This window comes from Dipodomys merriami, unplaced genomic scaffold, assembly GCF_024711535.1.
Source record: "Dipodomys merriami isolate MVZ:Mamm:240054 unplaced genomic scaffold, mDipMer1.0.p SCAF_48, whole genome shotgun sequence".
Taxonomy (NCBI): domain Eukaryota; kingdom Metazoa; phylum Chordata; class Mammalia; order Rodentia; family Heteromyidae; genus Dipodomys; species Dipodomys merriami.
The window spans coordinates 4,869,529-4,883,805 of NW_027206046.1; the positions used below are offsets into that span (position 1 = coordinate 4,869,529).

General features: G+C 44.1%; 1 protein-coding gene across 4 annotated transcripts in view; it reads right to left on the reverse strand.

The window, feature by feature from the left end:
* The window catches only part of Tln2 (talin 2), a 340,789-nt gene that overhangs the window by 59,010 nt on the left and 267,502 nt on the right, over nucleotides 1–14,277 (reverse strand). For 3 of the 4 annotated variants that reach the window (XM_069995254.1, XM_069995253.1, XM_069995252.1), the window contains exons 35-40: nucleotides 13,819–13,941; nucleotides 12,159–12,302; nucleotides 10,245–10,406; nucleotides 3,790–3,930; nucleotides 3,201–3,382; nucleotides 1,176–1,308 (exon numbers count right to left, since the gene is read on the reverse strand). In XM_069995254.1, coding sequence (XP_069851355.1) covers nucleotides 1,176–1,308; nucleotides 3,201–3,382; nucleotides 3,790–3,930; nucleotides 10,245–10,406; nucleotides 12,159–12,302; nucleotides 13,819–13,941 — 885 coding nt within the window. Of the gene's footprint in view, nucleotides 1–1,175; nucleotides 1,309–3,200; nucleotides 3,383–3,789; nucleotides 3,931–7,121; nucleotides 7,210–10,244; nucleotides 10,407–12,158; nucleotides 12,303–13,818; nucleotides 13,942–14,277 lie in introns of those variants that run through there. The other variant, XM_069995255.1, reaches the window with a different exon arrangement.

Sequence of the window (14,277 nt, forward strand, 5' to 3'; positions counted from 1 at the left end):
AGAAGTGAATGATGCCAAAGCTCACTACTTGAGAAAGGAGACAAAGCTTAGTGCTGAGTTCAGTGACAGTAAGGTAAATGTCAAGTACCTCTTGGATGGGAGGTATTGTGTTCTCAATGGAAAAAGAAGCAGGGGTCTTTGCATGAGTAAAAAGAAACAACTCAAAGGGAATTTCTATTCTAAACTTTGGAAAAACCATCAAGAAAGGATAAAGTGAATTTTATAATGGAAGAAAAAGGTCTCTACACCTTAAATATTGGATATGATCAAATTCTTTCTTTCTTTCTTTCTTTCTTTCTTTCTTTCTTTCTTTCTTTCTTTCTTTCTTTCTTTCTTTCTTTCTTTCTTTCTTTCTTTCTTTCTTTCTTTCTGTTGTGGGGCTTGAACTCTGGGCTTAGGAGCTGTCCCTCAGCTCTTCAGCTCAAGGCTAGCGCTCTACCACTTAAGCCACAGCGCCACTTCTGGGTTTCTGGTGGTTAGTTGGAGATCAGAGTCTCATGGCTTCTCCTGCTAAGGTTGGCTTTGGACCACGATCTTCAGATCTCAGCCACCTGAGTAGCTAGGATTATAGGCGTGAGTCACCAGCATCCGGTGTCAAATTCTTTATTTTTGAATGGACCAAATACATTATGGTTTCTTGTAAAAAATTCCCACTGAGCAAAAAGTACATTGATAGAACATGACCATAAAAAACAGTCACAACTGACATGCCTAGGCCTGTTCTACTGATGTGTTCACCTGAATCTGGTAATAGACACAATCTGTGTTATAGACACAATTTATTGGGTCTAATGATAATTTCCCCTGAGTCTTAGCCACATTTGAACTTTCTACCTCTAGTAGTAGGTATGTTTCTTCCCCAGCCATCTTTCTCTTCCTTTTTCTCTCCTCTCCTCCTCTTCTCTCCTTTCTCCTCTCCTATTCCTCCTTCTCTTTCTCCTCTCCTCTCTACTTCCCTCCCCTCCCTTCCTCTCCTCTCCCTCCTTCTTCCCTCCTTTTCCTTCCCAGCATTACCATACTCTTAAAAAAAACTTCCCTTACACAAGGGAGGGCCATCTGATGAGAAAACACTGTCACTAAGAACATTTTGGTCCCGCTTTCGTCCCCAAAGCCTGATGCTAAAATTCTTCAGCACCTCCACAGCAATCTGATCTGGCCCCAGAGCCCTCACTTACCTCCACAGAGATATCATCCCTTGTAGCCAGGCTCTGGCTGACCGCTGCCAGAGAGGCCTGCTCGATGTCCCGGATACACCGGTTGATGCCATCAATGGAGTGGTCACATTCCCTCTGCCCAGGGGCCTTGTCCCTGGAAGGGACAATGCAAATCAAACACAAGTCCCATGATCTGCTCCACCACTGGTGGTTCAGCATTTCTCCTGTCCTGTTTCTACTTGATCAGCTTAATTGAGGATTATGCCTCAGATATTTGCAATGCCTTCCTGGAGCAGACCATATAGGGCTTCCTCTTCTTTCTTGTCTTCCTAGGATTGAACTCAGCCACTAGAGCTTGCTAAGCAAGCACTCTACCACCTGAGCAATGCCTCTGGCCTTTTTTTTTTTTTTTTTTTTGTCGGTCGTGGGGCTTGAACTCTGGGCCTGGGCGTTGTCCCTCAGCTCTTCAGCTCAAGGCGAGCGCTCTACCACTTGAGCTACAGCGCCACTTCCGGTTTTCTGGTGGATTATTGGAGATAGGAGTCTCACGGTCTTTCCTGCCCGGGCTGGCTTTGAACCGCGATCCTCAGATCTCAGCCTCCTGAGTAGCTAGGATTACAGGCGTGAGCCACCAGCGCCCGGCCCTCTGGCCTTTTTTTCTGTGTCAGTCCTTGGGCTTGTGTTTCTGTGTCAAGGCCTGGGTGCTATCCCTGAGCTTTTCTGCTCAAGGCTAGTGCTCTACCACTTGATCCACAGCTTCACTTCTACCTTTTTGGTGATTAATTGGAGATAAGAGTCTCATGAACTTTTCTGCCCAGGGTGGCTTTGCATCATCATCATCTTCAGATCTCAGCCTCTTGACTAGCTAGGATTACAGGTGTGAGCCACCGGTGCCCGGCTGCCTTTTGTTTGTCAGGTAGAGTCACCTACTAACTTTGCCTGGTTTGGTCTTGGACTGTGATCCTACTTATGTCTCCTGAGGACTATGGATTACACTATACCTGGCTCACATTTCTTAATTAACACTTGAGATACCTTTATTTTTTCTAGTGGAAATAAATGTTAGGCTGTTTTAGGCTAATGTTAGGGAGCAGGAAAGGAAACTATTTGGACTTGGATACTGTCTTTACTGAGTTAAACATAAGATCCTAAGGTGTTTTTTTTAAATTAGTACTATTTACAGTGCAAACATATGATGCTTTCCACATTGCATACCACTCACAAACTCATGGACTATACTAGGAATTAAAATATTTGACTCTGTGCAACACATTATGAAAAAGTTATTTGTGTCTGTGAGATTTAAAAACAGCTGGGAAACAAAATTTAAGAATGCAAATGGGTTTCATGCTGTGGGATATTAATGTTTTTTCTGGCTGTCACTATTACCAAGTTGATCAGAGATGCCCCCAAGTTCTTGTGGGTCTGTATTATATTCTTTTTGTCTGATCAAACTATGAGAACATCTGCTAAATAAGCAGGGGTACTCCTATATTTCTGCCTGAATTATTTTCACCAGTAAAGTAGAATCAATGGGAATAGATACCTTGTAATGATGCCATGCTAAAATGAGACAATATAGGTAAAAAGGCATGGGATAATATCTAGTATGCAGTACTTACTGAAGTTAGCTACTATTGTAACGAGTACTATCAAGTGATCCCACAGACATGAGATAAAAAAAAGATGTTGGTGTCAGGTGCTGGTGGTACAAGCCTGTAATCCTAGCTATTCTGGAGGTTGAGATCTGAGTATCATGGTTCAAAGCCAGCTGGGACAGGAAAGTCCATGAGATAACCACTTAAAAACTGGAAGTGGAGCTATGGTTCAAAGAGGTAGAGTGCTAGCCTTGAGTGAAGAAAAGCTCAGAGACAGTGCCTAGGCCTTGAGTTTAAGATTCACCACTGACTTCCCCCCCCCAAAAAAAATAAAAGATGATGGCAATGACATACCTTACTAGTAGGTAAGAAGCTTGGTGAGTTTATTCCCCTTCCTGCTCTATTATTCAGATGCAGGCTGGGAGCAATCTCCAGATGGGAAACTGACCTGATTGATGTGATGAGACTCTTAATGGAGTCAGACACGGTGTGGGAATGTCCAGCCAGCACGGACCAGGTAGGAGGATCTTTGGGGTTGATGGCCAGAGAGCACGCAGTGCGGATGAGGTATGATGAGCTTTCCAGCATGGTCTTGGCAGATACCAAAATTGGTTCTTGTGCCTGAGAGCCCTAAGGTCAAACAACAGACAAATCAAGGCAGGGTACACACACATGAATGAATATGCTGGGCTTGAGAACGTCTGTTTTCTGTCCAGTCACCACTTCTGCTGTTTGGAAGGAAACCAGCCTAAGAAGGGTCTGGATGGTGGGCACTGGGATTCTTGTTTGTTCTGATAACAGTTTTGAGTATGATAGATCTTATAGACCTGGGCAAAGAGATGGTTCTCAATCTACAGAGCTATTGTTTCTCAAGAGATTGTCAGTGAACTCTATGACAGCATCCATCATCCTAGTTTCCTACGTGTGGATTGACAAAAAGACCTCTTGGAGTTTTAACTGTTCACACTCACCCAGTGTACTACAAACATCTTAGGCCAGAGAACCAAATATTTCCTTTTTTGTGAAGGCTCTCATACCTCAGAACTGATCTGGGCAGGAATGCTGACAAACTCAGGGTTCGAGGCAAACGCAGTCAGGTTCTCCACGGCTTCGATCAAGGGAGCAGTGGCAATGCGACACTTATTGCGGTTGTCTTCAGAGAAATCCCCATCCAGGGCCTAATGGAGGAAAAACAGGAGGTTATATCCTACTGGGAAGCATGAGTCATTCCTAAGCCATACCGATCAGCTCTCTGGCTAATGGGAAAACTACTGAAAATGTTCAGTCAATTCATGAACAACAATAACTGATTGGAGTAGTCTCTGTCATCAGGTAGAAGGGCCCAGTGAACAATCCTGATATAAAAGCTCTAGGTACAGCTCACAGGACATCTGGTTAGCTGTCATGCAACTCCTACTCACAGGAAACAGACTTGAATTTGACTGTGCTTGCTTTCTTCTTCCTCTCGCTGTGTTGTCACACCTGGCCACTGAACCACTTTCTCTGCTTGTAAGGCTCTAACTGCTAGGCTCCTCTGTCCATTTCCACTCACACTACATCTATTTCCTCCCAACTGATAAAGATCCATACTTTGCTATTCCTGACTGCTCTAAGTTTACCTAGATGTTCCCATATGCTTGATGGAGTTTAGACTGGCGTGACCACCATCTTGAAAGGAACACAATGGAATCTATTGGCCAGAAACATACAAAACTTACCTCAACCAGATAGACACATCTTACAAGCTGTTTGTGTATGTGTATAAAATGAAAGAGGCCACACACATAAGTGTACCTACTATATCATTCCATTTGTACAAAGTACAGGACTAGATGAAACTAGAGTGTTAGAAGTTGGCTCACTCTGAAGCAGTTGGGATGAAGGGATCACAGGGGACATGGGCTTCTGGGTGCTGGTAATGTTCTGTTTGTCAACCTATAGTTACCTAGTGTGTTTAGACTGAGACATTTTGTGGAGCTCTGAGTGGGGTTTTCCTCTATTTTCTGCTTCTTTTTATTAATTAATTAATTAATTAATTAATTAATTAATTAATTAATTTATGGGTTGTGGGGCTTGAACTCTGGGCCTGGGCGCTATCCCTCAGCTCTTCAGCTTAAGGCGAGCACTCTACCGCTTGAGCCATAGCACCACTTCCGGTTTTCTAGTGGTTTATTGGAGATAAGAGTCTCACGGACTTTCCTGCTTGGGCTGGCTTTGAACTGTGATCCTCAGATCTCAGCCTCCTGAGTAGCTAAGATTACAGGTGTGAGCCACTGGTGCCCCACTTTATTTTTATTTTTGTTTTTTGAACTAGAAGCAGTAGGCTAGGGAGCTTCACTCACATAGTAGAGAGTTTGCCTGGCAAGCCCAAGATCCTGGCTCAAACAAACAATAAAAACTAAAGATGAAAAAAAAAAACCCAAACTAGTAGCAGGTATTGGGTAATCATATACTGCTGATGGATGAGAGAATCCATTTACAGTATCTAAGCCTGTGATCTAAGCTTGGCTGCCTCACAAAGGGTTAACAGGAGGAGGTCAAGTTCCCAATCCCAGACTCCACCTCCTCCATAATAAGATTGTTAGAATCAACAGTCTGTGACCCAGAGACAGCATTCAGCAAAGGACTACATGGGCAAGGGGGCAGTTACAAGTTTGTAGAAGAATGTAAATTCCCTCATTAAACCACCAATTAAACTTAATCCTTATGAGCAATATATAAAAGCCAACTTAGATAATTAGTGAATGAAAAACCCAGTATCATGCAACACACTGGATCTGAGATGGGAGTATTCTATTTTTCAATAGGGCAAGAGGAGGCAGGCAGGGTCAGTTTGAAGGCTATTTCTGAATAACAACTACATTCCAGTCAAGTCTTGGCAGCTTGGGATAGTAATTACATCTACAATGGTAAGTGTTTCAGAAGCATTCCCATAAGCCCACTAATTCACCATCTTCACCAATATGGCACCTGGCCTCGCCTTGGTTTATGCCCTTCCCCCACTGTCAGGCACAGGCCTTATGGTAACTTCTCTGATTTGGTCATTCTGCTATTTGTGGCTTACAGATAAGCCTCCTCTCTGCCTGCCACTTCATGCATATAGTAAAGGTTGAATTTCCACTGCTGGCACTGGTGACATAGATGGGAAATCTTTAAGCACACTGATGTCATTGCGCAATTAACACCACTGACTTGTGGAGGTTGGGTTCCCCAGGCCTCTGAGCAATCTGAGCATATGAGTGGGACACCAGGTGGTACCACCTGGCAGAAGCATGATTCAAGTGACCCCAGTTTAGGCAAATGAGGGAAGCAGGCATCTAGCCAGGTGGACTTTGGAGTCTAGGATGCTTGGGCCCCACCTCCACCAACCACTTTCCCTTGGTGTTGCTCAGCCTTCCAGCCTTCCACCTCTTCATGCTTACCACCCCTCTCCCCCTGCTTCTCATGGCTCTCTCCACCTGGAAGAAAAGGAAACATTTGCCCAAGCCACCAATGCTCAAATGAATAAGATCACTACTTATCAAAGGAATAATTCTTCATGGGTATAGTTTCACCAACAGGATATCAAAAGGAATTATATTTTTGGTCCAGCCTAGATCCTAAAACCCCTTTGTCATATAGCCCCATTTGCTATTCCCAGGACAGGACACTGAATGACATGAACCCAAATGCCAAGCAACATCAACCGTATTTTCTCACTTGTAAAAAAAAGAAAACAGTTATTTCTTCTGAAGGAGACATTTGGCATAGGGGGAGGATAGTTTGCACAGATCATTATTTCACTTCCAAATTCTGTTTCCAGTGGGCACAATGGAGCCAGTCAAGCAAACTGAACACTCCAACTCTGGCAGTAGGCACAAGCACTTCCCTGCAGATGCTGCGTATCACTGAATGACCATTACACCAGCCATAAGGAAGAAATTCACTAGGCTGCATGTCCAGGCACATTGAGAAAACAAGGACACTCCCCACCCCTCATCCAGCTGCTTTAAATGTTTTCAACAGTCTCACAGATAGCCTGGAGAAGTAATTTCTGGGCACAAACAAACAAACAAACAAAAAATCGACGACTCATGGCTTTTGGGGTTAGAAAGGACCTTAAAGATCATTTTATACCAATACCCCGGTTTTCCAAACGGTGAAATCAGGACGTGGAAAGTAACACTATTTACCATACTAAGGTCACCATGTACTTTCTGGCATGCTTCAGACCATGACCCCCAAGCCTCTGGCTCCCTTCTCTTCTGCTGCCCTCAGACAAAGGCAACAGAAAGCTTAAGAAGCCCCAGAAATGTTTCATTTTTTTCTTGAGAAGAATCCTACTTTAGACCAAATCCAAACATAAGGATGACCAAGAAAACATACTTACAGCCAAGTCAAATTCGATTAAAGAGAGCTGGGGCGATCGGGTGTCTGTGGTACACACTGGAAATGCCTAATCGCAAAAATCTGAGCCTTCCCTCCACCGCAAGAGGCAAGGCCAAACTTCAACTTCTCAGAAAAACAAAAGCTAGGGGTTGCATAATTTCTACTTGGCACCCAAACCTGAGTGACTGCACATCTAAAATAACATTCCATTCCCCACATCAGATTCAAAGCGAGGTAATAAGCACAGCAGGCAAATGTGTATGTGGTGAACAGGAGAGAGATGGTGGACCATGGGCAGAGACAGAACACTTCCTAACTTGCTAGCACTGAAAGATATCCTTCCTTGGCTAAGCAGGTGGAACGCATGCAGAAATGTTTCCTTGCTACACTGTGCTTAAATGTTTCCTTGCTACACTGTGCTTTGGAATTATAAAGAACACCATCAGGAAAGCTCTTGAATCTTTGGAGGCACACACATACTCCTTCTCTTGCCCTTTGTGTCTAGAAGGCAGAGCAGTTGGGTTTATGATTGTATATCCTCATGGTTAGGAGATTAAAAGCAATAGTAAGCAATATAGCACATGAAGGAAAATGCAGCTGCTACACTGAGTAGTTAGGGAATTAAAAATTCATTTCTATATGTAGACTGCAAACAAAGCTCACAGATTCCTGCAAACCCAGCCACACAGTAGAAACTGAAAACCTGGGCATATTTTGACAAGATGGGAGCAATATGTTCTTTTCTGTTCTTCTTGTCCTGCTGCTGGTTCCCAGGGTACTGGCGGGCGAGAGGCCTTTATGTGCCCCGCACTCACTCTCTGAGTTTTATCACAGCCTATCTTTGAGACCATCACAAGCGCTCATTTGCTGCGGGGCACTGCACAGGGGCTTTGACACTGTGGAGAATAGGAAACAAAGCTATCCCAGACCGTAACAGAGATGCTTTCTACAAAGACAGACCCAGGATTTAAAACCAAGGAGGCAGCAGAAAAGAGAGAGGGCTCCTGCAATTTCTATGGAATAAAGAGCTTCTCCACCTCCTTGGTCCATCTAAATATAATTTGTTTTTTTTTTTTTTAATGATCAGAAAATGACTAAGAAAGGTTCATTATGCAGCACCCAACAATGACGTCATTATTTTTCCATTCCAATTTCCCTCAGACTTACACTTGAACTCTATAAATATAGCAAAGTTTTTTTTTTCTTCCCAGGCTGCAGAGATGAATAGGTCTCTCCATCTTAAAGAACTTGAACAGCAGGCTAAGGCTAACAGCAGGGACTCAAGGATTTTCATCCCTCACTTAATGGCTGGCTTACCTAGACAGAATTACTTAAATCATTTGGCCTCAGTTTCCTCTCTACAAAAAGTAGCAATGATAAGCATTTGAAAAATGTAAGCTTGGACGTGGAGCTGTGGCTCAAAGTGGTAGAACACTAACCTTGAGGAAAAAAATTAAAGCTCAGGGACAGTGCCCAGGCCCTGAGTTCAAGCTCTATTACCCTGAAAAAACCAAAATTAATCCTAGCCTCTCAGGAGGCTGAGATCTGAGGATCACAGTTCAAAACCAGCCTGGGTGGGAGGATCCATGAGACTCTTATCTCCAATTAACCACTAAAAAACTAGAAGCAGACGTGTGGCTCAAGTGGTGGAATGCTAGCCTTGAGTAGGAAAGCTGAGGGACAGTGCCCAGGCCTGAGTTCAAGCACCAGGTCTGGCATGCACAGGTGCACACACACACACACACACACACACACACACACACACACACACACACACACACACACACACACACACATACACACATGGCAACCTGCATGCACACGCGTATGCACATGCAACCACACACGTCAGCTTTATTAGTCTCTTCTATGATGACACCAGGGCACTGGCTTTAACTTACTTATTCATTCATTTCAACCTAGTTTATTAGTGCCTTCAAATAGGGCTTATTGTTTATTTATTTATTTTTAAAAGACTCTGTTGAAACAACTTAGGAACTGTTGACTAGGGTAACTGCCCTGCTTTTACTAGCCAGTGTCAAGCTGCTGCTGCGCTGGACATTCTCTCCTTTTGCCTCAGCCAAACTCATCCTATTGACTGATTTCTCCAAGGGAGAAAATCCTTTTTGTAGCAAAAGGAAAATGAGGAGTTCTGTGTCCTATCCCCTGGAAGGCACTAGGAGAAGACTTGTTATTCCAGGATTCCTGACAGCCACACAGAAGGCCCTCCTCCCTGACTGGGAATGAGATAAAAGCATCAGTGTTGGGTTTGGGGTTTAGCTTAGTAGTAGAGCATTTGTTTCATATGTCTAGGCTCCTGGTTTGGATCCTAGAATTAGGAGTATGTAAGAAGCACTGCTGTTTATGGTCTTTCCATGAATCTTGCCTTACATGACAAGGCACTTGAAGGCTGGAGAAAGGTGGAGCTGGGTTCTATGTGGTTTGCCATTCAGGCTCTGGCTCTTTTCCCTTAAGTCAACTGCCAGGCTTAGGGAGAGGATGTACTTTTCTTATCCACTTAACCAAGAACATAGCCTGGCTATTTCAGCTTGTTCCTTGCAGGTATGCCCAACCTCTCCTGTTCACTGTCCATGAATTTGAGCACAAGCGTGAGCTCTTAGGAACATAGAGGCTCTATTTTAAAAGTTGATGTTCCATTTAAAATATGTAAACGGGATGAACAGAATCAATACGCCATGAGAGTCTAAAAATGATTTTTCTACTCTTTCTCATTTCCTTGTACCTCCACATCCTCTCCTGATTCGCACATACCCAGCAGCAATGGTAAAAGCCCTATACTGGCCTAACTCAATTCGGTCAGCACAATTGATGTACATATAGGATGTTCATGTACAAAGCCACGAGAGGTCCTACACCCCACCCCATTTAGTCCAAATTCTATTCCAAATGCACCAGTTTCAGAATTTAGACACGTCCTTTCCTATCACTTTAGGGGGTGAGGAAAAACCAAGGTTTTTGGACTTGTGAGCATCTCCTTTTAGTGATATCTCCTCTTTGAACAGTGAACTTCACAGGCATAGGTTTTAGGAGGGCAGAGCCCTCAGCCATGCTCTTCTTTCAGGTTTTACAGAGGCCAGTCAGTCCCACAGTGTAGTTACCTTACCTTGATGGTCTTCACCAGGTTGGCTGTGCTGTTGGCGACCTCCTTGGCTGACTGGACAAAGTGTCTCTTGGCCACAGGGTTGGCGGTCTTGGATGAGGCAATGCGGCAGGCATTGCACAAAGCAGAGGTGTGTTTGGCAACAATTGTGGCAGCCGACAGAACCTATAAGGCACAGAGCTAGGTTGCACCCTTCAGTGCAAAGGGGCTGAGTTCCTCTTTAACTCAAGTTCCAGAGACTAGGCAGCAACACATGCATCTTGCTTTGCCATCCCCAAGATTACTCCAAGAAAGGAAAGAGCAAGAAATATAAAGCAAGAGAGAATAAAAACAGAAAAAGCAAGGAGGTAATGATGCACTGATGGGAATGAGTTGGGCCCCCAGCCTGGGCCAGCTAATCTTTGGAACCCCAAATAGAAGGTCAATGGTTCTGGCTCTATGCCAAGGCCTACACATATGTAATAGAACCATTTCTTGTGGCCACATTAAAGTAAGTGGAGAAACAAGAAAACATAATTTAAGTAATATGTTGTATTTAATAGCTTAAATAATCAAATGACAAGTACTGTTCAAGTGATTTTTATATGTGTGTGTGTGGTTGTTTTTTGGGTTATTTTGGTCACAAGTCTTTGAAATCTAGTATATATTTTATACTTACAAGCCACCACAATTTGGACTAACTATATTTCAAATGGTTAATAGCCACATGTCGCTAGTGGCCACCATATTACAGAACTCTGGTCTAGTCTAAAAGATTAAGATAAGCTGGGTACTGATGGCTCAGCTCCTAGTCACCCAGGAGGCTGAGATCTGAGGATCATGGTTCAAAGCCAGTCTGAGCAGTAAAGTCTATGAAACTCCAACTAACCATCTCCAGTTAACCATTAAAAAGCCTCAAGTGTAGCTGTGGCTCAAAGTGATAGAGCACTAGCCTGAGCAAAAGAGCTCAGGGACAGTGCTCAGGCCCTGAGTTCAAGCCCCACAACCAACTCAAAAATTCAAAAAAAAAAGGCAAAATAAACAACAAGGTACAGCACTCTCCTCTTATCTTTGAGGTCTGTGGACTCTTTGCAGGCTTCACCCCTACTTACCCCATCTGCTTTCTTGAACCCACCAGTTCTACTTTACAGAGGATGCTAATAATCCTCTGGATTCAGTGGAATAGGAAAGAACTCTCAGGTGCACTGACATAGCAGCCACAGGTCCAGATGGGCCCTGTATTGCCTTCTTTACTTGGTTCCTTCTCTTGCCTCAACAATGCTGTTCCTGGGGTTCAGAGTCTCCTCCCCAGCCTGCTGTCAGTTTTCCATTGCTACTTTTCCCTCGGTTTAGTCCTTAATAAGTGGCCAATAGCCCACAGTGTTCTGGTAGTAGAAGTGTCATAGAATGTCTCACACATGGTTCTAAAACGTCTTTCTGGATCCCTTCTGTGCTGTAAGTCTGACCCCCACTTTGAGGTCAAGTGCAGTGACATCATCTCTGTATGACACCTAGCAAACCCTTCAGAGAAGCCATGACATCTTTTTCTGTGCATCCCTTGAAATGTCATGATAACTGCATTTTCTAAACTTTGCCTAAAAGACTTAAGACCTAGGGGAATGGGAGAGACAGAAAATAAGGTCTCATCCACATTGACTCTTTAATGTCGAGTACAGGATAAGCCCTCAAGGAATGTCCCTGCATTGACTAAGTCAATGAACTCACTGCTTCACTCTCAGTGATGGAATTCCTTCACTTGCAATGCAATCTGGCACTCCAACTCCCCCAAGCATCTGCAAATCCCTGCTTACATCACACTTTGCAATACTTTTCATGGTCATTATCTACACAGCTGCATTTACTGGCTTTACAAATATAAAGAATAAGATTGTTTATTAATTTCCCACAGGTCCCACCCACCACACCTTCCCTGATTACCTGTGACGGGCTGCTGCCTGGATCCACTAGGTTCTGGCATGCCATCTGGATTGCCTGGTTAGCCCTGGCAAACTGGATGGGATCCACTAGGCCCTGGTGGCCTGCTTGGCTGTTTGGATCAGAGATGCCAACCAGGTATGCAGCCTGGAAAAGGAGAAGACCACAGCTCAGGTCTTGTGATGCTGGATGAACTCATGAGAGATGATGGGCTGCAGGCATATAGGTAGGTGCTCCTACAGCAAGCTGGTCATATCCCTTTGACAAATAAAGGTAGTGACAGGCCTGTGCCAGCTTGCCATGCCAGCAGGACGCTGCTGCAGGCTTCAGGGCACAAAGTCTCTTTGTTCTTAAGTAAAAGCCTTTAAGAAACTTCTCTGTGAGGCATATACATGGTTGGATGTATCCCTCATTGCTCCTGGCAGCCATCATCATATAACCAGGAAGATACCTGCTTTTAGTGTGAAACAAACTCCGACACACAAATGGGGATGGGGAAAAAAAATTATGTGCAGATTGACAGTGTGGATTGACAGCTTCTGGACCAATCGAATTCTGGAGCCTGTCCTACCAAAGGCTTCCGATCACACAGAGGGGCGTGTCCTTAGGGTGTAAGCCATTATTCCCAATAGCAGAAAGAATTTTAGCTGGGTTCTTTTTTTTTTTTTTTTTTTATTTCTTTTTTCTTTTTGCCAGTTGTGGGGCCTGAACTCTGGGCCTGGGCACTGCCCCTCAGTTCTTCAGCTCAAGGCTAGCGCTCTGCCACTTGAGCCACAGCACCGCTTCTTTTTCTGCTTATGTGGTGCTGAGGAATCAAACCCAGGACCTCATGCATGTGAGGCAAGCACTCTACCACTGAGCCACCTTGCTAGCCCTTAGCTGGGTTCTTGAGTATGAAGAGTGAGATGGTTCAGAAGACAATGACAATCATGGCAGCATTGGGTCCCCAAGAGGACCAGAAGCTTCCCAAGAAAGCTGTCTCTTCGGATTCCCTTTGAAGTAACTAGCAGGAGATGAACATGTGAGCAGGAACATTAGTTAATTTATCCTGAAGTCTGTGGAGAAGGATGAGGGCACAGAATTGTATCCCCTAAACTAAGTATATTCTTCCAAGTACCAGGTAACTGCCAGTGATAAACTCTGCAAGCTAGTAACGTTTCAAAAGTGTTGGCCATATAGTCCCGGCAGTGATTTGAAATGCACAGGGCTGATGAATACGAGGAAAAAACATGCCATATTGTATCTCTGGATGACGGTACCTACTTTTTTCTCCCTTGGCTTTTAGAAAGCCTGACATTTTTGCACTTCTAAGGCCTCAGAAAACTTGAATTATTCAGTACTTACTTTTCCCTACTAAAACAACTCACCTGGAAGAGTGACCTTTAAAAATAAGCTGCTCTCTGATCCTGTGTGCTGGGCTCTCCTTGTCCCTGCTTCAATTGGCCATGGGAGAACTAGCTGATGTTCGAATGAGATGTTCTAACCAGAGTCAGTGTGGACTGAAGCTTCTGGACCAACCCAATTCTGGAGCCTGCCCTACCAAGGGCTTCTATGGCAGTACTTGCAGAAAGAACAAGAGCTCCCCTTTGCCTGGACACAGGGGTCCAATCACTCCCAGCGCAGGGCACAGGCTGGAAGAGCTGTACAGAGACCAGCTTCTTACCTGGGCTGCAGCCTCAGTCAGTCCACACAGAGCCTTAGATGCAATGCCTACACATTCCCCAAAGGCAGGGAGGTCCCCGGTCTTGGCATTCTGTGAAATCCCTGCCATCGACTCGCCTAGTACCTGCAAAACAAACAGTCAGTGGTATTCTGTGGCATACTGCTTCAAGACCCAGAGGGAACAAGAGGCTATCCTTACAACTTTACCATTTGAAGCCACTTAACTTTAATATGTACCATCTTCTTCTTTACTTGCATTAAGAAGAGGTACAAGGAAAACTGCCCAGTTTTTGCTCCATAAAGAGGATTAATAATGAACGTATGAGCCTTTCATTCAAATATCTCTTTTGTAAGGATATACAGTCAACATATACAATGAAATAAAATCTATGCAAGGCTTCCATGGGTAAAATAGCTCAAACCAAGAATTATTCATTCTTAGAATACAAAGTTATGTTCA